The sequence below is a fragment of the Anolis carolinensis genome, chromosome 1 (assembly GCF_035594765.1).
Source record: "Anolis carolinensis isolate JA03-04 chromosome 1, rAnoCar3.1.pri, whole genome shotgun sequence".
Lineage (NCBI taxonomy): Eukaryota > Metazoa > Chordata > Lepidosauria > Squamata > Dactyloidae > Anolis > Anolis carolinensis.
The window spans coordinates 60,731,587-60,756,634 of record NC_085841.1 but is presented as its reverse complement, the minus strand read 5'-3'; the positions used below and the strand labels follow the sequence as shown (position 1 = coordinate 60,756,634).

The window sequence follows — 25,048 nt, the reverse complement described above, 5'->3', positions numbered from 1 at the left end:
AACAAGCTACGCTGACCTGAAAAAGCTATAGGTTTGAGAGCTGTTTTACCACAGCAGTTCCTGCTGCTGAGGAGACAGACCTTTGTTCAACATAAAAAGCAGTCTGTCTCTTAACTAATTAATGCTCATGAATACAAAAGGTAGAACACGCAGCATTCCTGCATTGTTCATATCTGTCTTCTGCAACCTGTATCTAGCAATTCACCTCATAAACTGAATTTTGCTATATATTTTGTTCAAAATATGCTAAAATATTTATGATTAATAACTACACATTATTTTAGACAAAATTCCAAATAATGAAATAATATAATGTTTCTGAGCAGGTTATAAGGACATGGAGAGTCCACACCAGAAATGCAACACCTAAAGTTTGATTTCTAAGATACTTCATACAAAGGAAAATCTCTTTTTTATTTAAAGACATCCAATCTATTCTCACCCATCTCAAAATGGTCACTGATATAAACTCATGGTAATATACATTTTTTTCCTACACAGAAAGAGAGCTTTCATCCCCCAAACCCAAAAAGCAAATCTCAATGTGTCTGCATTTTCAGGTCAGTTAAAACTACCAATGAGACAATCAGTTTCAATGTCTGTTATGACAACATTCTAGAAATAGGATATTTGAGACTTAATCCTCAAAATGACCATCTCAAAATTGATTAGTTATCAGCAGAGGCAAGAAATAGGGAAAGAAGAACAGGATTCAAATAGAAAACTCTGATTGGGTGTGTGGAATTAGCAATTAACTAATGTCAATCACCACTGGAAGTATATATATACAGCTTTTCACTATAACAATTATGAATTTCCAGGGGAATATAACCATGTTATTCAGTTTCAGCAAAACAATATCCTTAAAAGCCACCACATTTAATGTAAGTTTAATGGACTATAGTCCATTTGATGAAGTGGCACCATCAGGCATCTGCTGCAGGATTTACACTGAATTAAGTAGGTGAGATCTTTTAGGTTCTTTGTGTTTGTGTTTACAGTGAAGAATCCTATTAGATGGATAATCCTATCCTTTCCTATATTATGTAACCATATAATGTGTTGTAATGTAAAATGTTATTGCATAGAACTGGGGAAAACAAATGATAAGTCAAGATTTTCTGTAGATCTCATACTTCCAATTATGGAACAGTATCAATAACTGTTTAGAGTGAGTCTTCTCTGCTTTGGCTGCTGAAACAAAAATAAAAATGAGCAAACAAAAATATCCATAGGTGGATTTCTTTGTATAAAAGTTAAAAGCTCAGTTCCAGCGAGGAACGTATTAAAGTCATGATATCCTTAACTTTTTCCTTAATTCAAAGCACATTCACTAAGGTACACTTAGCTTTAGCTAATGGGTCCAGAGATATAAAAAGATCCCACAAACCTGAAGAGGACCCACTTTTAAAAAAAACAACAACATAAAAATAAAAAATGCAAATTATTTTGTGCTCTTTTAGCATTCTTCAATTCACTCACTTTTCTTTTTAAAGTGGGTTTCTAATGTTATATCAAAAAAGCATCAAAGCTTGCAAAAATTATGGAAGTTTGAAAGCTCAACTAAAAACAAATAAATGCATACTTAAATCCTCAGAGCAAGGTGTAAGATTTTCTGGAAGAAAATACTACGAGATATAAGGAAGTAAAAGCAAGAATTATTCTTCTGTTCAAACATAATGAGTAATTTGCTGACACAGATGAAAGATAACAAAGATGCAACTAAAGCAAAAGAAACCCGAATCAGGGAACAGCAGAACTGCCTGCATACTTTCCAACAGATATTTTTTGGAGATCTGTATTACAAAGACCACTTACATTTATTAACAAATGAAACACCTTCCTTACTGATAAGAAGCAAAACACTGAACACCATGAAGAAGATATTCATATTTTTTAAAGTGTACTTAGAGTACTCCCATGTGCCTTGAGGAACTTCACTTTGCCATGTGTGCATAGAGGCAAGATAAGATTTCTTTAATTCGAACTCTGGTAAATCCAAGTAGGAGACAATAAGTATGAATTCTTATATTGGATTCATAAAAATGCATAATGTGATGTTCTAGGCTGAGTGGTAGTACAATAATGATTTTGTAAAACACACAACTAAAGGTCAGAACATTAAAGGTACAGAATCTGAAAACATCGATAAGATGGCAAGTTAGGATGAGGATGGATACAGTTCCCACATATAAACTACCTCAATCACTTAAGCAATGGCATCCCAAAGAACACAATTTTGAACCCTCAGAAAATAAATCAGGCAGCCACAATAAAACACAGTAACTACATCAACATGCTGTATAATACAGACATATACTTGAGATTATAAATGAAAATAGTGTTAAAAGATTGGACCAAATATTAGTAAAAAGAGTGTGAAGGTATATTTTATCTATTTGAAAGAATATTAAAGGCCATTGGATCCCTCCCAACTGTGACTGAGACTTCAAATTTCTAATTAGCCTGTTATAACTACATGAGTGACCATTCTCCTTAATGTAGATGTAATCAGATTATTTGTATCCTAACACCAAGGCAGAACATAGTAAATTCTAAGACAATCTAGGTACAATGCAATTATGATAAACATGATACCTCTCTGTCCTTTAGAATTGCCTCTTTAATTTCACATTCTACCATATGATATTTACTATAAATACTAAGAAATCTCTAAACAAATCCATCTTATCAAAGCTACATTTGAAAAAACAAATCCACTATTACAGAACAAATTTTAATTACCTAGTGTTTGTTTAAAATAATTATTTTTATTCCCCTAATTGAAGATACATTTTAAATTACAAATCTGGAATGGAGTTTCTTTCTGAAATCCTAAAATAAAATGGATTGCCATTAATTTGAAATCCAGTATAAACCTATGCCTGAAGTATATTTTATACCTAAAATGAAAGGATAAGTTCACTGGAAATCATGGTTGTTTTTCTTGTGGTCCATCCACAGCATATTGTATTTGCTCCATCTTTCACCCTTTATTCTAGACATTAACCAATTTTTTTTGGGGGGGGGGGGAGTAGGCACAGCAGCATAGCAGCTGTATGCAACATCTCTTGCAGTACTTAAAGACAGGCTTAAAAAAAGAGCATTGGCTACAACAGGAAATGTAGCAATTCATTATGGTAAGTTTGCACCAAGAAAGACAGAAGAGAAGCATTGGGAAAAGGCAGTACTATGCCATTGTAATAAGCAAGACAGATACCAGGATTAGAAATACCAATACAGATGAATAAATAGTAAAAAAAAAAAAAAAAGCACCCCACTCCACAATACTTATTTACAAAATAAAGTTTCTTTGACTACAAGGAACAACAACAGGAACCAGCTTATTAATCAATGTATAATGTGCAATCCTTTATTACTCCTCCTGTTCAAAACTGAAGCCATAATTCTGGCACTTTGAACAATGGATTTGAATTATAATCCAGAAACCAGCCTCTAGAAATTACAATCTCTTTTACTCTGTGATCAGCACAAATTCCTTTTCTTTGTCACAATTAGCCACATCAACAATGAAACTATATGGACTAAAATGATGCTGAATAAACAAGAGTTTGCATCAATTTGACTGGGCTTCCAAACTTAATTAGTTCTAACTATAATTAGCATTGATGCAAATATATTATTAAAATATGACTAAGAATTATAGGAAAGAAAAGATTTCACAGTGTAGACATTAGGTGGTGTGAGAAAATTGTGGCTGGCTTTCAATTTACACACTATAGTTGCAAGGAACCAGCATTATATTGGTACTACTCCTAAAATAAACTTATTGTCGTACAATAACTAAATGGTACCAAGATGTTTCCTGCAGTTTAAATATATATCCCATGAGAAGCAAGATACCACAATGATACACATTCAGCTGTTGGATATAAACATAACAGTAGTGTTTATAAAATATGTATAGCAATTACAATTATTGTTAATTATTACAAAGTTAACTTCCTGCACTCCCTTTTATGCAAGAATATCACAACTAATCTATACAAAGAAGCACTTCTGAAAGGATAATCATTAATTATGTTGAATATCTCTTAAAATTCTATGTATTTCAATTATGGATTCAGAAAGTTATTCTTAACATTACTTTGGTGCACTGCTGTGTCTCCTAGGTTTTTATATTTTTGCCTAAGCATTACAGAATCACCTTGATCACATGAATGACACATACAATGAAAAGCACTAGAAGTTATGTTCCCCAGAAAAAAATAAGGCATCATTCACAAGTATAGCAATCATAGACAAATATTAATATATTCATTGGTATATAGACTAAAGAAGAATCTGTGGGTCATGGTATGCTAGAATTTAACAAAAACTGGTGAACAGTGAAAACCCCATCAAAAAAGGCAGAACACAAATACTAAATCTGTGGTGTAAACATTATTTTGAAACTTCTGTAATGACCACAATGGATTTTGGAATGATGATAAATAGTTTTAGAGGACAGTGGAATAGAGGACAGCAGAATAGCATATAAGCATCAGATTTCATATCCCATGTTAAATGTACTTCAATGAAACAACAACAAAAAAACAAGTAGCAACAGTTTTCTTTCCGGTCTTCAGATGTTATATCAATGAATACAGAATATTAATAATTCTGTATCACCCAAACATAAACATCATAATATATTAAAAGCATGTGATTTCACAAAACTTCAGCAACTCCATAATCACTTCAAAATGCAGAATGACTTGCCCACAAGTGAATACTGGCGGCTTTCAAATAATGGATTTGAACCACAATACAAAGCTGACCTCACCTTCTCTATGTATTTGAGATCTTGCCTGCCAAAGATGCATCAGAAAAGTATATACAAAAATGGCACTAGTGATCTACAAAACAAAACCTAGGAACAAAACACACACTACTCCACAACACTACCCTGTCCATAATCAATTTTATCTGTTTTCAAGAGCTAAGTAAGGTCACACATGTTATGTTATGTTATGCTATGTTATTTGTTTCATTTATATGTCCTTTTTGTCCCAGAGTGCAACTCGAGGCAGCACACAAAAAATGGCCCAAAACTGATCAGAATAATTTAGAACACAATCAAAACCACATTGAAACCATAGATGCACATAGTATACATTGATTTAATAGCATACACACATTAAAGTAGAGCACACACTCCATTAAAAAGGCTCCCTGCAAGCAGTTACTCCTTAAAAACCTGATGGAACAATAAGGTATTTGCCAACAAAACAAAATATGAAGGAGGCTGCTAGATTCCAGGGGGCAGGAGCAACTACGCTCCCATGTCCTGATCACATGAGCTTGTGATGGCAGCAGTAGTGGTAGTGATTATAGTTAGTTTTTGAATGACAGACCAAAAATGAATACTGGAGATCTCCATGTAGGGCTGGAAAAGAATCCTGTCCGAGGTCCTGAAATGGCAGTGAGAGTTGATAAGTAGGCCAGATGGATCAAAGAGCTCCCTATGTTCCTATAATAATGTTTTACTATGGTTAAAAGCTCTTAGCTTAAGTAGAACATAATATTTTAAACACACCTCTCTGTGATTCTGATACAAAACACATACAGACCCGCAAGCTTAATGTGTCTGCCTTTGTTCTTCAATAGTATGATCATTACAAAACCAAAAGATAATTAAATTTTTTTTCTATTTTCTATTTAAAATAAACTAATTCCAGCCATTTTAATCTGGCTGAAAGCTACTATGACAACACAAAATACTAGGAATGATATCAGGCCATGGCACTGATGCAGTACAACTGTAGATGTGCATTTGAAAGTAAAACAAGCCAGCTAATATTGTAAGGTTGTAGGTTCAAATACAAATTATTAATGCCTCTGGAAATATGAAATTTGATTGTTACAGATCATTAACCACATCAGATGTTTAAAAAAGCATACAAAACCACTGATTATCATATAAATGTCACAAAGAAGAGGGTTACAGACTTAGGGTTTTTCTTTGGTCCTATGTTCCAAATCAAAAAAGTGGCAACCAAAGCTTAGACAACTATTATAGAGATCAAGTTTTGTTTCCAGTGGTTATATAAAGCATATTATAGATTTACATGAGGCCATGAACCATGATTTGCTCACCCCAGACACACCAAAGGAATTAATACAGGAGGAACTACTAACGGAATGAAAGCAAATTTCTACTTTTAATGGATGTAAGACTGCCAATGAATATCATGTGTTGTATAGGCTATATTTAGGAGTACGGAACTGGCTTTGAGAATTCCTTGCCCAGGGAAACCAGATGAAATTCATGGGGTGGCCTAAAATTGACAGGCAACTTGAAGACACAAACACACACACTGTAGATTGTCATGGTTGCTTCTTTCAAATACAGAAATCTAAGATAAGGACAAACAATGATATGAGTAGATCACAAGTAACACCCCTGACATCTGAAGTAAAAAAAACTATATATTCAGCTAAAGAATTCTCCTCTTCCCTCTCCTTATAAAAATAAATATCTGAAAGATTAATTCGGGGGGGGGGGGGGGCAGCATACACGCATCAGGATCAAAGCCCAATCAACTTTGTTTAATATAAAATCATCAGAAAACAACAAATCAATATAAATATCATACATATATATTTAGATTTTTATGTTAGTAGATTGATTTGTTCTAAACAAAATTACTCAATGAATCTTCTGTCTAAAAAACACCTGTATGCTTATCCATACATCCGTTTTTCAGATAGACCTGCCCTTCAAGACAGTGGCAAAGACTGATTCGGCCACATGTTATGACATCTAGACTGCAAATACTATGGTGCTTATTACAGAGATGGAACAGCAAAAATAACCATTTCATATCAATCAGTTGATCCCAAATCTGAGTTGTTAAACTTCCAGTTTTGAAAATCACACCCAATGGTTGAACCAGTGGTGAGAGACTTTGGAAACTAGATTCTAACAGCGTCTGGCAAGTCAGAGACTGGGAATCAGTCCTGTATCTACTGAGATCTGTTCTCAAAGGAAGCAGGGTGAGATCTGGGAGAATCAATACAACTGCTTGACCAGGTACTTTTTAAAAAGTTATGTTAGATCTATAGATGTCAGTTTACATGACAGTAAAATTACAAAGTGTCAATCTAAATTCAGTAAACTTATATATCAATGTATCTTCCTTTCTGATGGAATTAGTGGAAACAGCTTTCTTTTTTAACTTCTTCATATTCTAACCGTTCTGAAGTCAATCCACAATGGCATGGGGAAAATGATGCCATGCTAATAATGTGTGAACTGAAAGGACAGTTCTCCTGTCGTATTCCAGTATTCTACAATAGAGATCTCACAGTTCCAATTTTTACACATATATACACTTTTCTCTACTTACCTCTACATATTTTTGTTTCAGCCTATTTACTTTTTTTTCTGCAAATGACTTTGCTCGCCACGTTTTTTCATCAATATATTTTTTTCTATCAACTTTCTGATCTCTCTCCCTACAGGTCCTAGTCACTCCAACTTCCTTATTTACCTATTATTTCTTCCTTTCCCCTTCACTGCTACTCACTTTCCATTAACAGGGGAAACTGTTTTCTACTACTCTGAATCCTTTAGAATGAGTGTATTCAAGTGAACCGGACGGGCAGACTAGGCCCCATATACACTGATCATTTAATGCAGTTTGAAGCTAATTTAAATTATGGTGGCTAGACAACAAACACCCATGAAAGCGTGCCAAAGGAAGTCCTAACGCAAATCAGTGCTCTGTAGTTTGTATAATTACTATCTGGGCCTCAAACTGGCTCTAGAATTCCCTATGTAACCATTTGTACAATGACACCACTTTCCTTCAGTCCCAATTTGAAACTGATCTAAGTGGTCAGTTTAGATGTGCCCAAAAGTATCCAGTAGGAGCCTTGAGCATTCTAACTGAAAATGTTAGACCATAAATTCTTTTAAAGTTAAATTAGCTGGTAATCAAAACTAAACCCAGTATTATTTCATTTATGAAACTGAAATGAAAATAAAAAGATCTTACTTTGATTTCTCTCCCTCTTCTGTTTCTAGATTGACATCCTGATTCTCCACGTCTTCACTCTTCTCATCATCTTTATATTCCATATTAGCTTCATCCTCTGTTTTATTTATTCGTAAATCAATTTCTTGATCATTGTGAGGTTCCTGAAAGGCCTTTTTGTTTCCCTACAAAAAATAAAATATTACTAAAGATCACAATCATTACAGAATTTTTTAGTGGTCATTATGATATTTCTGCATCGCACATGTTAACTCGATGAGTCCAAGATGCAGCTGGTGCTTTGTACACTGTATCATGAATAACACGATTTTGTTCCTGGGTTATGCATGTCAGTTTCAAATTGGTTATATCATAAAAATATGGAAAATGTTTATCAAATTGCAAAAACTTTATTTTTGCAGGATTTCTTGCAGCTCATTTTGCTATAGTTTTTCAATGAATCAAGTCCCAACACAGTTTGTGGCAGCCACAAAAACAACGTTTCTGGAGTATAACAACTACTTTCAAAGTAAATACTGCACAATTAAACAGGAATAATACTTTCAAACCAGAAACAGAAAAAAATTCAAATTTTGTTGTAGTGTAATTTTCACTATTCTGACTTTTTTTCCAAGAACCCCCTTATAAAAGGAACAGATATTAGCGGGGCAGGGGGGCTGGGAAATTCTTCCTCTGCTGCCTTGTATACTGCTACATATATATTGCTAAGTAAATCTGCTTGTAGCTCAGCATTGTAACCTGTCTGTTTGAAGAACAAGGTAGGAAATGTGTCCACAAGCAGGCCTAGTTCTTTTTTCCCCCTTTTTTCTCTCTTTTTTTTTTTTGCATTTTTATTGTGGGAGATAGATAGACTGATATATAGATATATAGATATATATAGATATAGATATATACACACATACATACACACACATACATACACGTACACACACATAAAAACATACAATCATGATATTCCACAACCAAAATACCAGAATTTCCCCCCAATCCCGCCACCTCCCCATTATCACCCATGAACTTATCCTTACGTAGTACGAGGGTGCAAAAATACTATTGAATATTTATACCTAAGTATCATTAACCATGTATATGTCCCCCTCTTTCTTTCTCCCTCTTACCCTCCATCTTCCTTCTGGGAACAGTTTATTACTCTTACTATGCTTATTATAGTTGTTCAATCATGAGTATAATCTTATTTAATTCCTTATATTTATCTCTCCCCTTTTCCTGGAAGTGAGGCCCTTCCATTTTGCCTCCCAGGTCTTTTTGGTTTGGCCCAACTTATAGTAGCTTTTCCTTTCACTAATATAGTCTTGAAGTAGGTAGTCGGCTAAATATTTATACCAAGTTTTTGTATCCCATTTTTTTTGTCCTTCCATCCTAGGGCAACTGAGGCTTTAATTGCATCTAGAATATGTTTTATTATTTCCTCCCATTCTTTAAGTTCCCCACTGCCTTCCATTTTTTGAATAAAAAATTGTGCTTTGTTCCAGTCCATTTTTGTCCCCAGTAGCTCTTCCATCTCTTTCTTAATTATATTATAGAATCTTTGGATTTTTTCGCATTCCCACCACATGTGGGTATAGGTTCCAGTTTTCCCACAATTATGCCAGCATTGTTTTGGGTAGGTTTCCGTTATATAAGCCAATTGCACAGGAGTTCTGTACCATTTTGTAAGTATTTTCTGTTGCACTTCCTTACTCTTCAAATGTTTAATTTTATTAATTGATTTTATCCAATTGTCTATTTCTCTCTTGTTGCAATTTAATTCCTCCTTCCAGACTTCTATCAGGGTGTGTTTTGTGTTATATTGTTTTTCCGTGATAATTTTGTATATGAATCTCATGAGTCCTTTCTCCTTCTCTACTTTCCATTTTATTATTTTATCAAGATCTGTTTCTGGAGTCTCCTTACTCTTCCATTCTGTTAGCTTTTTTCCCAATTGTCCCTATCAAATATGATCAGTGTACCCATCCATTTATTAGTTTCTCTAACCTGACCCATCTTTTGGGCTCACCAATATCCAATTCAAGTAACCTGGCCAATTGGCAGGCTTCAAAGTAGTTTTGTAGGCAAGGAGCTCCCCAGCCTCCATTTTCTTGTTGAGTAAAAAATATTGTGTTAGCAATTCTATTCTTACTGGCACCTACTATCCATGTTTTAATTGAATTGTCCCATTTTTAAAATTATTTTAGGTGGAATGCTAAATGGGAGGGTCTGAAATAAGTATAAAAATTTGGGCAATATCATCATTTTACATAAAAACCTGAACTGGAAGGAGTTAATAGAAGCCCAATCTATTCTAGGGGTGAAACTGGGGGGAAAGAAGTTAAAATACCTAAGCATTTACATACCTAAAAATCTAAACAATATAATTTAGATAAACTATAATCCATTATGGAAAATAGTAAGTAAACAAATTAATGATTGGAAAAAATGGAATTGGGACAGTACAACAAGGTTGAAAACAGGCCTAGTCCTGAGGAAGAAGGTGGCTGCCTAACATCGTAACAGGATCTGAATAAAGCAAGAACTTAAGCTTGTTGTGTAAATAGAAATTAAAGACTATATGACATTTTGAAACTGTATGGAAAACATGTTTTTATTTTTTCTTGAGAATAAGAAACATTGTATGCAACTTTGTCCCATAAAATCTAATTTTATTTAATGAGTTAGACATGCATTTATGTTGCACATAAAACTGCACTTCATGTTTATATCTTTTTAAAAAATTGATCCAATGTTACTTAGAGTTTTAAGATACTGAACAGCCCATCTTACACACTTCTGGTTCAAAACTAAGTCAACAGATAAGTGAATACAGGACTGAGCCTTAAAAAATCTGAAGTATAAACTATGTTTTTCCGGATGAGAAAACAGGAATAAAATTGAACTTGAAAACAGAAACAGTATTGTACTTTTAAGAAGTAATATTTCATATGGACGTTTAAATATAATGTATTTTAGTATTATGATGCAAAATGCCTACTTCTGGCTGGAAAAGTTCAGAAAATAACTATATTTATAATATAATTATAAAGTAGAAAAGCATTTCAAGGTTTAATTAAACTGTATAATTCCAATTAATAGAACAGAGTGTTCAATTAAATGCAGCAGCCATTGTATCACTATTAAAGTCAAGTTCTTTTAGTGTGTGGAAAGTACTAAATGAAAGGACAAAACTTTTTTCATCTAGAAAGAAGTCTGCTAGCACTAACATGATTTTTCCAATATTGTACTTTCTATTATTTGGGGTTGTTATCAAATAACCATTCTATGATTTGAATACATGTTTAGGAAGTGTAACATGCAATTATATATCTGCAGTGAAATGTAATCCCACATCTCTGCAAATAATTTCTGCTTCTCATAAATACAGCTTGAAGAAAATACAGCTAGAATACTAGAGAAAAATATCTTCCATTGATCCCTGTCACTGCATCGGATCTAAAAACCTTCAAATAAACAAGAGTAAATTAAAATGCAAATGTTATTGGGATTATGGCAGGAAGCAAAAAGCTCCCATAACATAGCCATGGAATTCACTACCATAGGAGATTTAGAGGAGTGCTAACTGTTACATTTTTAAAGTGGGCTTTGACAAATTCATGAAGGGTAAGCCATTCAATGGCTATAAGGCATAGTATCTATTAGAGATGTGCACAATATTTGTTGTACTCCTCCTTACTCGGCAATCGGCTGTGCTTCGATGGGCACTGCCAAGTAAGGAACGCTCCTTACTCGGCACTTGGCTGTAGGCCCTACAAGGCCCAGGTGCGTAGGCCCAAAGCTTGCACCCGTAGGCCCGGGTGCTTTGGGCTGAAAGAAAACAGATCTTTCAGCCCAGAAGACAAAACAGAACAAATGTCTGACCTCCCTATTTCGGGAGGTCAGACAAAAATGGAACAGGGCCCCACGGAAAGCCAGGACACGAAACAGGACAAAGGAAGCCCCAAATGCACACCACTAGTATCTATGTATTGTTCCCACTACATAATTACTGGACTTACTGAACTAGACAACCTTATGATCTAATCCAAAATTACTTTTGGTCTGTTCCTTTGAAAATGAATATAGTTACTTTTATGTATGCATGATTTTATGTTTGTTGTTGTTATGTGCCTTCAAGTCATTTCTGATGTATGGTGACCCAAAGTGAACTTAAGGTGTTCAGAGAGAATTTGCCCTTGCTTTTGAAATTAGGGACCCAAGGTCACGTAACAGATTTCCACGGCTAAGATGTTAATTTGAATCTTGGTCTCCAGGTCCAAGTCCAAGACTCAAACCATCACACCATTCTGGCTCTCATGTTTTATCTCATGATACTAATACTAATAGTATAAAAGACAATAATAGTGATTTAGAAAAAAAATGAGCTTCTATAGCAACATAAAGAGTTCTTACATTTTTCAAAAAGTTTGGTGTGCTTCCTTCTTTTAAAAGAGGGATTTGACCCTCTGCCATAATCCTAACTGAAGACAAGGAGGGCCATGCTTGCTATTCACTATGGGATGACTGCTCTCATTAGTTCCAGTGTGACCTTGGCATTTTATTTTAGCCTAAGCAATTTTTCTTCTTCACCTTGACAACTTTGCAATCAGGGTTTTCAGTAATAATGCTTAATTAACAGTTTGTCTCTAAACTGTTCATCTTCGGAATTTCCCTGCCCATTATAGCTCTTCTCCTATGTCTGTGTATGTCATGGAAATAATTACAAGCATTTTGTCTATACAGACTCTCCTTACAAAGATTTAATATTAACTGTACAAATGTCATTCATATTTTGAAAACTGTACCAAGATACGGTATTCTATTGTCAGAATAAAATAAATTGCTATAAATGTTTTACCAACACAACATCGACTTAAGACATTTCAGTTTAATTTAATTGAAACATCTTGTAAAAAATGTCAATTCTTACCATAGAAGATTTGTCATTTTCTTTTCTATCGCTTTCATTCTCAATTGTTGCAATATGTTGTTTCATAGCTGTTATTTCATCATCTTTTTCTTCAATTTCCAGCTTTATTTCTTTTATATTTATCTCAGCTTCTTCATGCTTTTTCACATCTTTTTCAGGGTCCTTACAAGATTTGCTTGTTATTTTCTCTGGTAGCTCCATTTTAAACTCAACATTAGCTGACGTACAGTATTCTTCAAAGCCATAAAGGTATCTAAAAGATGACAGCAACATGCAAATGTTAATCAATTTTTTGTTTTATGAGACAAATGGATGTTTATGATCTGAATTAATTTTCTACAGGAATAGCTTAAGCTGAATCTGTTAAAAAGCTGATACTATGTGAAGAACTGTATTTTTAACTGCCAAAAGGTAACTTATTTATATAGAAATATTTGGAAAGCAGCTCTATTTAGGCTGATAAGCCTAGTAATATGGAAGTAACATTGACAGAAATTAATAAGACTTCCAAATGCCATGATATCATGCTCTGAACTATTATAGAAACTATCCTTTTGACTTGACAACTATTGATCAAAATGACTTTACTTTAAGGAGAAGAGCTAGAGATGACGGGGGTGAAAACTCCATTTTTGAAAGTTTAAATGCAGCACTAAATGTCATAAATACAGAATTATTTACTTTTTGTAAGCACATTTAACATTATATCCAGCTGCAGAGTTCAAGACAGGGATTCCAAGGTCCTGATACACTTGCTTCCACACTGCTCCACTTTCAATCTGTAAAAAAATAATAATAATAGTTAGCTTAATAAAATCTTTCTATTTTATATTTAAAACACTGGAAATGAACCAATTAATTCTGGAATCCAATAGTCTAAAATTGTATGAAAAATGTTATGAGGTTTTTTTCCACATTTGCAGAACAGCAACTGGTTAATATCAAATTACAATTGTGATGCATGTTGATTCAATATTTTATATTATTTCAGTGTATATCAAGCTTAATTCACTTAATTCAGATCTGAAGATTAAAGTATGTCCATGCGAAGATGTTTTATCTGAGCGCAATAAAATGTGATCTATCCTTCCTAACATCATACATAGGGTGATAATTTTTACTGCTGTGCTTCTTTAAATCATGGTAAAACTAGGACTCAAGGCAACACAAGTAGTTTGCAGTGTAACTGAAGAACAACTTATTCTATTACTGTAATCTTGATTGAGTTATCACAACAAATTACTCTACATCAGTTTTTAAAAATGAATGCTTGGCTTTTATGTTCATTGATAACATTAACCCAAACTATTTTGAGCAGCAACAACATATTCATTGAAGGTAAAGGTAGAGGTTTTCCCCAGGCGTTTCCGTGCACACCTCCAAGGTCATGTGGCCGGCATGACTGCATGGAGCGCTGTTATTTTCCTACCGGAGTGGTACCTATTGATCTACTCATGTTTGAATGTTTTTGAACTGCTAGGTTGGCAGAAGCTGGGGCTAACAACAGGAGCTCACCCCGCTCCCCGGATTCGGGTTATTAGCTCCTTTTTATATATCACCCCTCTTGAAAACTTTCTACATATTCCAAGACAATTCAGATGCAAGCAGCAAGAAACTAAGTGTCTTTCATGTGCATATTCTCTAATGCATTTCATGAATGTAGATCATACATCCTAGTTTTTCTGGTAAATTCTGCTTTCCATGGTAAGTGTGTGCTACCTTCTTCCAAATATGATGAGTGACCAATCTTCTGCCCAATCTTACATCTGACAGATATTAGCATTTGCCAGCTGGGAATAAGGTTGGAGACTGTTTGGCAGCAGCAGTGAGTAGCAGCCCTACCTCTTTATCCGTCTCTCCTACTCTGGATCAAGAGAGACAGCACTGATGTGAACATTGTTGCCCGACAGTGTTTTGGGAGCTTCAGTCACTGCATCCAACTAGCCAGTCTCATCATTCCACACTTTACTTGGGAAGAGTGAAAAAATTAGAAATTCATAACCAAAGGTGCTATGGATGCCCAATCATTATCTCTCAAAAGAAGAGCTGGCAGGATGTATTGGATGCAGCTGTTTATAGGTGTTCTGCATGCCTTCAATCAACTTCCTATTCTCTCCTTCTATTCACACAAACATATATTTTACACATGTCTAATTGTATCAGTTGTTAATTTTTGTTTTTATGAAAACTCTTGCTCACTAGCTGTAGGCAGCCCCCGAAGCCATTTTTGTAGCCTCATAAGCTCCCCAAAGAGGCCACCACCTTCTGCTGCCTTTATCCACTACATGAGATCCTCCAGCCTGTGGAGAAAAAAAGATCAAACGGCCCCTTCCCTCTTTGCAGTTGGTCATTAGGGAGCTGTAGGAACAATTCTTCAAAATTTTAAGGGTATCCCAAAAGGCAATGACTGGAATTAATGTCTGGTTTGGCCCAAAAAGGGATAAGTGCTTTTTCAGGAAAAATGTGTGAAACAAAAGACTGCAGAAAGTGCAGGGGTTAGGAGCTGCCTGTGTTTTCACCTTTGGCATAAGCATTTCTAGAATTTCAGAAACAGCAAATGAACCTTATGTTTGGGACTCCTTATGGCCTTTGTTGCACACCAATTTGATATATATCTTCAGCAAGCATGAAGGAAAATTAACTCTAGGATTAGTTTTTTCAAAGTAATCTGTAAAGATGTTCTCTATGAGGGATATATCTGCATCATCTTCTACATATCTATTTCCATATGTGTCTTACAGCTTTCCTTCAGACTGTAAAATTATCTCCTGATTTAGAGTACTTACATTATCAAATCCTCCAAGCTTGTGAACAAGTCTGAATAATTTGAAGAGATTCAAGTTTCTATATCCAAGCACAGGTCGTTTATTAATAGGAGTCCCTGTGAAAGAAAGCATTTTGAAGTTTGGCTTTTAATCTTAGTAAGCACAACTCATATTGACATTAATGCACTCAAACTAATTCAGCATTCCAATCCCACACATATATGCTTATGCACATTTACTCAGACTTAATTCTGACCATATTCGATGTAATAAAAACAGATAGGGATTACAATTTTGGCTTCATCATTCATCATGTGGCAGCTGAAATCACCCTTTTTTTAAAAAATATTTTTTTTCCCAAATACTTAGAAAACCTGTTCTCAAATATGTGTGGGCTCTTCAATGAGCAAAATTAATGTAATGGTAAGAAAGCAAAAAGAAAGAAAGAAAGAAAGAAAGAAAGAAAGAAAGAAAGAAAGAAAGAAAGAAAGAAAGAAAGAAAGAAAGAAAGATGTATCTAATATATAGTCTTCATAAAACCAAGCTGACTTTATTGAATTCAGATTTGTTTTCAAATAATTTTCATTTGTCCTTTAATTACTAACATGTAGTTAGTTCTGTGAATGTATTTGAGATACAATTTGGGAATGATCAAATAAATAATCAAACAGCATTTCCCCTATAATAATGTCTATCTTAGGTCTGTATGCTTTGTAAATACCTCACCAAGCTAAGAACATCTCCTCATTCTGGCAGCCAGCCATAAATAGAAGTCATCTGGGATCAATTTCCAGGTTTAGCTGTATGTTTGGGTCTGGGATTTACAAAAGCCAAGGTAAAAAAAAAAAAGCATGCAGTAGACCATGACTTTAATTCATGCTCTATATTTGGGTTGTTCAGCAGTAGAACTCTCTGCTTTGGAGTGTGGTGGAAGCTCCTTTCTTGGAAACTTTTAAACAGAGGCCATATGTCAGGGGTACTTTCATTGTGCTTTTCCTGCATGGCAAGGGGTTGGACTAGATGGCCCATGTGGTCTCTTCCAACTCTATTATTCTATTATTGTGGTGGATTAAAGGTTTTGAGGGCCACTATGAGTATACACCATTATATGCTACATATAATTACTGTGCTCTGTATCATCATCATTATCATTATTATCATCATCATCATATTTATTTATGCCCCGCTTAATCTTCCCCGTAGGGAAGATTTTTTTACAATTGCATTTTGCTGCTATTTGAAAACTCTTAGGCTGTTACATCTAGAACTTGTATTATTTTAACTTTAGTTATAACTATAACTTGAGAAAGTTACTGTGCTCAAGGCACAAGACACAACATTTAGAAATACATGACAGGTTTAATATGCAGGTTTAATTTACAGATTGACTACAGGCAATCCCCGAGTTACAAACATCCAATTTACAAATGACTCATAGTTAAGAAAAGGGGTGAGACAATAGGAAATGAGAGAAATCTACCCCTAGGAAGGAAAATTCATTCCTGAAAGCGTTATCATGGGGAAAAGGTGTCTCCACTAAAGCTTTACCACCAATCCTTGTTTCCATAAAGAGTCAAGTTTTTAAAAATCCAATTATCACAGGAACAGGAAGTGATATGAAATCTTCTGAACAGGGGTACAGATAGTAAAATAAACACCACAGGGGTGTTAAGCCTTCCTTATGCTATCCAAAGCTTAAAAAGATATAGTTTTGGCTGGAGTTACACTTAAACTGTACCTGTTCTCACTTACATATGAATTCATCTTAAGAACAAACCTACAGAACCTATCTTGTTCATAACTTGGGGATTGCCTGTATACTTTATAACTGAAATGGACAATGGCTGGGCCTCCAGATACTGCTGGACTTCAACTCTGATCACTCCTCACCACTGGCTAAGCTGACCTGAGGCTGATGGAAACTGCAGTCCAACAATACTAGGAGGGAACTTTGTCCTCTTCTGCCTTATAAATTACACCTAACTTGCTGATTTTAAGACAGGACCAACGTTCAATTGCCAGAAAAAAAGGAATCAACATTAGATTTTAATTACATTATTGTACTGTAATAAACTACACAATAAACATGATAACATCCTCACCCCTGTCTTCCATGAATTTATAAAGCTGTTGTAGAAAGTTCTCTCTTTCCTCAGGAAAGGGTTCTACTTCTTCCTAATTTATAAAATGCAATAAGGAGAAAAATATCAGCGTATTCCATTAAACTATGATACTTGCTCAGTAACATTGAAAGAATGCTTCAGAATTTAAACTCTAAAAATAAATGTAATGTCTCTGTAGATGTAAACAAAATAATTTTATGTAGAAACACATAAAAATGTAATATGCCTATTCAATCAATAATGGAAATGCATATCTACTCAACAGTAATTCCCACTGTGTTCAATGGGGTGCACTTTCAAAGAAAATGTGTAGAGTGCTGCAAGCTTAAAGTGTCATAATCAAGCCTTAACAAATTATACATAACAAATTAATTGAGATTTTATTATCTGAATTATTTTATTTCCAAAGATAAAATATGCTGCTGTGAACTAATTCCAGTGTCCAATGCAACACAGCAGGGGATAAACATTTTTCACAATTATATTGTCTCATATACTTTGGCACCACTTTGGAGGTCTGCCCTTCCCCCCATACACACACATTGCCCTCTTTAATTTTTACAAACCAATTCTATTAAAATTTTAAAAAGAAGCAAGTACTGTAAAGTATGCATCATCATCACAATAGGCAGAATCAATTTACAGCAGCAGTAAAATAATATTAAAGTGAGGGTTCTTTTTAAATCAGGTCAGCAGTTTACAGAGTGTTGAATTTTTAGATGATTAGTGATGATTGTTTCACCCATTTTAGTGTTGCTTCCATTGCTATTCAAATGCTCTGACCCAAACAATATGTCAACAATGGCACAGTTATTTAAAAAAAATAAACAAAATATATTATGGCTTACATTTTTCTCCCTTAAATTTGGTCAGTGAGGGTTATGTCTACCATTTTTTATTCATTTCCTCCCCATACAAACTGCATTCATATCATTTCAAAAACATCTGAGATCTTCAGAAAAGCAATTGTTGCTACTGATTAGTTTACTACAAGTTACAAATCTATTTCTAAGGATCTGAGGCTCCACTAATCACTGTCAGACAGACCAAGCCTACAGATAGAGAAGGTTCAACAGCGGTCACTCTACCCAGGAATTGTCATCTATCCAAGAACAAACAGTACATCACCTAGGAAATCGCCAGGAATGCCAAAGTAACATTCAAGAATTTGGAGGCACAGTTGCCTTGGTTAATGGTTTATTCATGAGTCAAAGATCAGGTAAAGATTGAACAAAAATGGCACTAATGGGATTGAAGCTGGGAGAAAACTACTGCTCTCTAAAAAGAATGTTGCTGCTCTTCTGATGTTTGGTATCATATAAATATTTCCAAAATTTGTGGAACAATGTTCTCTGTACAGACAAATCAAAAGTAGAATTTTTCGGCCTCATTGAGAAATATGTTTGGCAAATTTATTTATTTATTTATTTCCGATATTTCTACCCCGTCCTTCTCCCCAAGGGACTCAGGGCGGAGTTTGAAAAAAAAGAATCTTATGTCAAGTGTAACACTTAACGGGGAGGGGGGTGTAATGGTTTGGAAATACTCCACCTACCACCACTGATGCAAGCGCGCCTTTATTATATCGTACAATAATCATCTATCAGTGACCTAAAGCTGAGCTGAATGTGGGGCATGCAACATAACAAGGATCCAAAATGTCACAGCCCATTTGGGAAAAAATAGAAAAAGCTGTAAACCCCTCCCTACACCTTTCTCCCCAAGTCCTTTTTTCTTAGAAAATTTTCTTTAGTAAAAAAAACCAAAACTTAGAATAAGAAATGTTTCAAAACAAGGCATTTATATATTTACTCTTAAAATTATTTCAAGAATTTGTAAACTCTATGGTATCAGATCACTGCAATTCTTGAAGTTGGTGACCTTTTCTGTTCTTTTTTATGTTAAGGAATACCTTACACCTTGAAGAACAGGAGGAGACAAATTATTTTTCTTTGTTTCACTTATGTTGCTGTTTTCTCAAGTTTTTTATTTGTTTGTTCTTTTTTTTTGTTTATTTCTGCTCTTGATAGACTAACAAAACCAAAGAGGTTCACTATACTTCCTTACAGAGCCCGGGGGGGGGGGGGGGGGGCAGTGAGCAGAGGGAAAGGCTGAAAACTGGGATAGAGGGAAAGGCCAACGGCAAAGAAAAGGGTATAACAGGAAAACACAGACACAGAAAACATCAAGATTAGTGGTTCTCAACCTGGTGGTCCCCAGATGTTTTGGCCTTCAACTCCCAGAAATCCTAACAGCTGGTAAACTGGCTGGGATTTCTGGGAGTTGTAGGCCAGAACACCTGGGAACCCACAGGTTGAGAAACACTGATTAAGACGCACTGGGGAATCTAAGAAGCTTCTAAATCTTGAGAATGTGGATGCTTCAACTCAAAATAAAATCAGTCTGATACTGTTTGCTTCACCACTGTAACTCAACAGTCAATATATACTCCTAAAATGAACCCAACGGGACTGCTGTGATAGACTTGCCTCTTCTTCACTGCTATCCTCTTTTTCTTTTTCATCTTCTTCCTCCTCTTCTGCTTCACTACTGGAGCTTTCTTCTTTCAATTCAGTCTTCCAATTACTAGGAACAGTTCTGTTTTTACAGAATTCTAAGGCTTGATCAAAAGCTGCAAGTAAGATTAAAATTAATCAGCACAATTTTATCCTAAGAATCCACAAGTTTAGTACATTTACAGGCACACCCTCCTTTCACATAGGTGAAAATGCCAGGAAATCACAGCAACCTGGAAAATTATCATTAAAGGCTTCTAGACAAGATAGGATATGAGACCAATATTTAAAACTGGCTTCTGGGTGTTCAATGGCCAAGAACATCACATTTGCCAAGAGAATATCAAGGCGAGGAATAAAAAAGAAGGATTTTATTGTCCCAATGTGGCCATCATCAAATTTATTTTACCATTAAAAGAACTAATTAAATAGTAAGCAGATGATAAAAATACAAAGGAAAGAGTGGCAAGCAGCAACAAATTATTTAGCCTCTGGGATTCAACATAGTGACTAATGGGTGGAGTAGTCATGCCTTTTCATGGTAAAAGACAGCACCTGTATTTATTTGACTGTGAGACTTCTCTTATCCAAAGAGGCAAATATGACATAGTTGTGGAGTACCATACTATGCATAGTCAGTTATGGTTTTGGCATTGTAAAAAGGTTTGCAGGTATAATACTGCTAGATTTCCAAAGAGCCCTTAGCAGAACCATTAATCACACTATAACCATAATATACAATGATTTTAATATATCACCAAAATCAAATACATTCATGGTTTCTTCTTGTTATAGTTCATGCTAATAATGTCAGCTATAGTGTCATGAACATAAAATTAGCTTTGATCTCTATATTCAGCTAACATCTCCTGGGGTTGACCTGTTTTTTGAGGTGAGGGATACATCTGGCAGAAGTGCCTGATCTTTTACAGATGGATACTTCTAAATCCTTGATGCAAAACTAAGCAACATTAGTCAAACTGAAATCTGCAGCTCTTTCTGAAAAATCAGTATCCAGTCATAATTATCCAGGTCCTGATAACATTCAGACTGGATTTCTGCATTATGGGGCTGTAATTTGATTAACTTCACTCAGTTCAGAATAGCAGGAAACATATTTTACCGCTACTATACATTAAAAGCTTTACAAATCATCAGTGTATTTTGGGCACAATTTGACATGCTGGATTTGATTTACAAAGTGCTAAAGAGATCTAAGAATATTTACTCTTGTAAAGACTTCCCTGATTACTAAGCTTTAGAACTTTTGATAGCTTTCAAGTGTCATTCCAAGACTGCTATTTTAGGTAGGCTTTTATAGATGAGAACCTCAGTTATACTATTTGCTGCTGTTCATTAAACTGTTTTAAAGCTTTTAAAACTGTGTTTTAATTCACTTTTCCTCTGGCTGATTGGCTTGGGTTTTGTTTTGTTTTTTAATATTCTAGATGGGTCAGTGTGCTGGCATGCAAAAAGGGCTTTCAAGACTCATCTTTACTTGCTTATATAGCAGGTGCTTAAGAATGCATATGTGTTAGGTGAAAAAGTCAATGGAAGAAGAGATATAGTGGAAACAGGCATGATTGACTGGCACTTGAGTAAGTTGTTGACTGTACAAAAACTGTCCATTTTAACACATCTCTCCTTTTTAAAAGCTACAGCCTGAGCAACAGAGGAGCACTGCTGCTAGACTGCACAAAACAACGAGATTAAAGAAGGCATGGGTAAGGAAAAGTTTTCTCCTTTTCTGGAAGCCTTGCAGGAAATGTTTTGAGCAGATGCTGGTTTTTTTAAGCATGCTGAGTTTAATAGTATAATTGATTTGGGGAGTTTGGGGCTTTTTCTCTTTTTTTTGCCTTGTACTTTGGGTGGGTTGAACTGAATGAATGTGGAAAAAACAGATCAAAGGAAAAACATCCATTTTGTATACAGAAGGTTCCAAATTCAATCTAGTATTTCCAGATAGGACAGGAAAACTCCTGCTTCAACTCTTGAAGAACAGCTTCTAGTGATGTTAACAGGGATGATCTAAAGAGGCCAATGGTATGATTTGGTATGAGACAGTTTTCTTTGTTCCAATAGTACAGTGGGCATGATTTGATACATGTCAACCAGTGGATTGTGGGATTTGTAACCCAAAGCTCCAGGTTTGCTAACTGGTAGAACATGGGAAGAATGTTGTTCTGCCCCTTGGAAATATATACTACAAACTTGCAGCCTGGAAAGCACCCCCTTTTTAAAGTTCAAGATTACTCTTACCTTGTTTTAGTGTAGCATCAGGCTTTGGTGAAGAATCTGTAATTTCTCGAACATCTTTCCTTGGTACTGAAGAGCTAAACAAATAGCGTCTTTTTAAAAAGCTTAAAAATGCACATATGTAAGCTGTACATAAACAACTGTCTTTTGAATACAGTTATTCAAATGTCTTTTGAACTGTTATTTTAAATAACACAGTCACCTCTGTTATTAATGGATTTCACAACATGAAAAATCTAATATCAGGAGAAAAGAAAAGGAATGTATAATCCTGATTATATCTGGAGGGAGTGACGTACCCCTGTCCTCATTAATGTGGATCTTGTTAGTTTCTCAATTTTTATTTATCAAGAAGCATCATGATGACATTGATACAAAAACTACTCACACATGCGCAAACACACACACACACACAACCAATTTCCATTAAGACTGGAGTCCTCAATGTAGTGTAATAAACCCACCATCTTACATTCCGCATTTATTTTCAGGACAAATTTAATTCTAGAACAAGCTTAATCCAAATTCACTGTAAGTAGAAGCCACTGATAACAGAGGTATCCATCTAAGAGCACAATGCTGTGCACATCCGTTCAGAATTAAGTCTTAACAGCTGTCGGGGGTGATTCAATTGTGCTATCCCTGAATGGCAGGGAGCTGGACTAGATGGCCCATATGGTCTCTTACAACTCTATGATTCTAAGTCCTATTCAGTTCAACAAGATTTATTCCTATTAGTTTTAATGTTCTAGGCCATTGTCAACTATAGAAATAGAATACAGCAAACTGTGAATCAAAATGAGTTAATTAAATTCTTGCCGAACTTTTTTGCCTGGTTAAGAAGACATTCCTGGGGGAATTGGGTCCAGTTTGTGAATAAGAGCAATTTCCTGACAGCTAGAAATTACCTATCAATTCTGGGTTGACTATACGAGGAATCAAAAAGTAACATATGCAGTGAATCTAAAGACCACTAGTGAACAACAACAAAAACCACACAGGGGTGAACCAAAGACTTGTGGAATAGGGAGTGCAGCTTCAAATGCTGCCCTCCAAAAGAATTGAGGAAATATAAAAAATGCTGAATGAACATTTATTCTCAAAGTGTCTTCTGTGGAACACTGGAAACGTATGCAGTCTGCCCAGGAGGTCTGCACTAGTACAGATAGGCTCCCAACTCACATTTTGAGAGAAAGTTCTTCAGATGGGTACCCAGAAATCGCTACAACTCTGGAGTTTGCGCTGAAACTGCTTCCCTGATCCCACACTCACTATAAGTATTGGAGTTCTTACTTTTCTTAACGTTTGATATACCAATGGAGAAAGACTGACATTGCGTGGTTGTGAAGGAAGAAAACAAATTAGGAAGTTGTGTTGTAAAGCAAGGGGAATTATTCACCCCTAGGAAGCAGAGCGAAGCAACTACAGCTCTCAGGATCGCCAAGAATATTTCTGCATTTGAAGGAGGTCCAAAAGGACATTAAACTGGTCATTCTCAAAACAGAATTTCAGAAAACAATAAGGACATAGGAAATTTGAGATGTGAATGTATATACTTTCATGGGATCTGCAAAAAGTAAAAAAAAACCTCTTCAAGTGTAGAATTCCTGAGGAGATTATGAACATGGACAGTATGAAGCAGCCCTCCAAGAGCTTTTGTTCATTTAAAACAAAAGGGCTTGCTCTGGAATGAAAGTTCAGCCTCCAGTGAAGGGGCTACATCTGCTCCTTCTGGATACCATGTTGAAGGTTAAAGAAGGAGATTACATTAGCATCTTGAGTTGCATCTAACAAGAAAGCCATGATCAGAGAATCTTTTAAAAACAGTTCAGAAATGGAAGCCAATCTACTAGCGCACATGAAGCAGTTCAGAAAAAAAATCAACACAGAAGAGCAGGCCTGATAAGTCAATACTACTGACATCTCCAATCCTCTCCAAAAAGCATGCTGAGCGCTCTGCTCATTCTGATACTTCATCTGGTTCAGTGGATAAAATAGCATTAAAAGTTAGAAAGACCACAAGAGAATCTGCTTTAGAAAATATATGATCAGATAAACTATTTTCAGATTCTAGAGAATAACATTTCTTTAAATACGAAAGCTGTTCATTCTTTTCTCTTTCTTTCTTTCTTTCTTTCTTTCTTTCTTGTCAACCTCAAGGCTTGCAGAGGATGGAGTAAAAGATCCTCTTTGAAAGGGGCCAAGGAAAAGCCAAAAACCCAGGCTCTGAGGATCTGGAAGTAACTGTAGGCGTTTCAACTAAAATAGCAACATGAAGTAAAACTATGGATGGGTGAATGCAATAGAGTTAACTAAGGGAGGAATGACAATTAAAAAGACCTGGACATACCAGCCTAAACATGACTGCACTCCACTGAATTGTTTGCTACGCTTCTGGAAAACAACCAGGAGCTGATTGGCTAGTTAAGACCAGGTGTTTCTAAGATTCACATTTTTCCTAGGC

The 25,048-nt window shown here is 35.2% G+C and overlaps 1 protein-coding gene across 4 annotated transcripts in view; it reads right to left on the bottom strand.

Moving 5' to 3' along the window:
* Positions 1-25,048, bottom strand: part of arid4b (AT-rich interaction domain 4B) — a 110,448-nt gene that overhangs the window by 18,843 nt on the left and 66,557 nt on the right. For all 4 annotated transcript variants that reach the window (XM_062975349.1, XM_062975354.1, XM_062975362.1 and 1 more), the window contains exons 10-16: positions 22,588-22,661; positions 20,298-20,444; positions 17,792-17,860; positions 15,711-15,805; positions 13,606-13,703; positions 12,925-13,177; positions 8,004-8,167 (exon numbers count right to left, since the gene is read on the bottom strand). In XM_062975349.1, the coding sequence (XP_062831419.1) occupies positions 8,004-8,167; positions 12,925-13,177; positions 13,606-13,703; positions 15,711-15,805; positions 17,792-17,860; positions 20,298-20,444; positions 22,588-22,661 (900 nt within the window). The remainder of the gene's footprint in view (positions 1-8,003; positions 8,168-12,924; positions 13,178-13,605; positions 13,704-15,710; positions 15,806-17,791; positions 17,861-20,297; positions 20,445-22,587; positions 22,662-25,048) is intronic.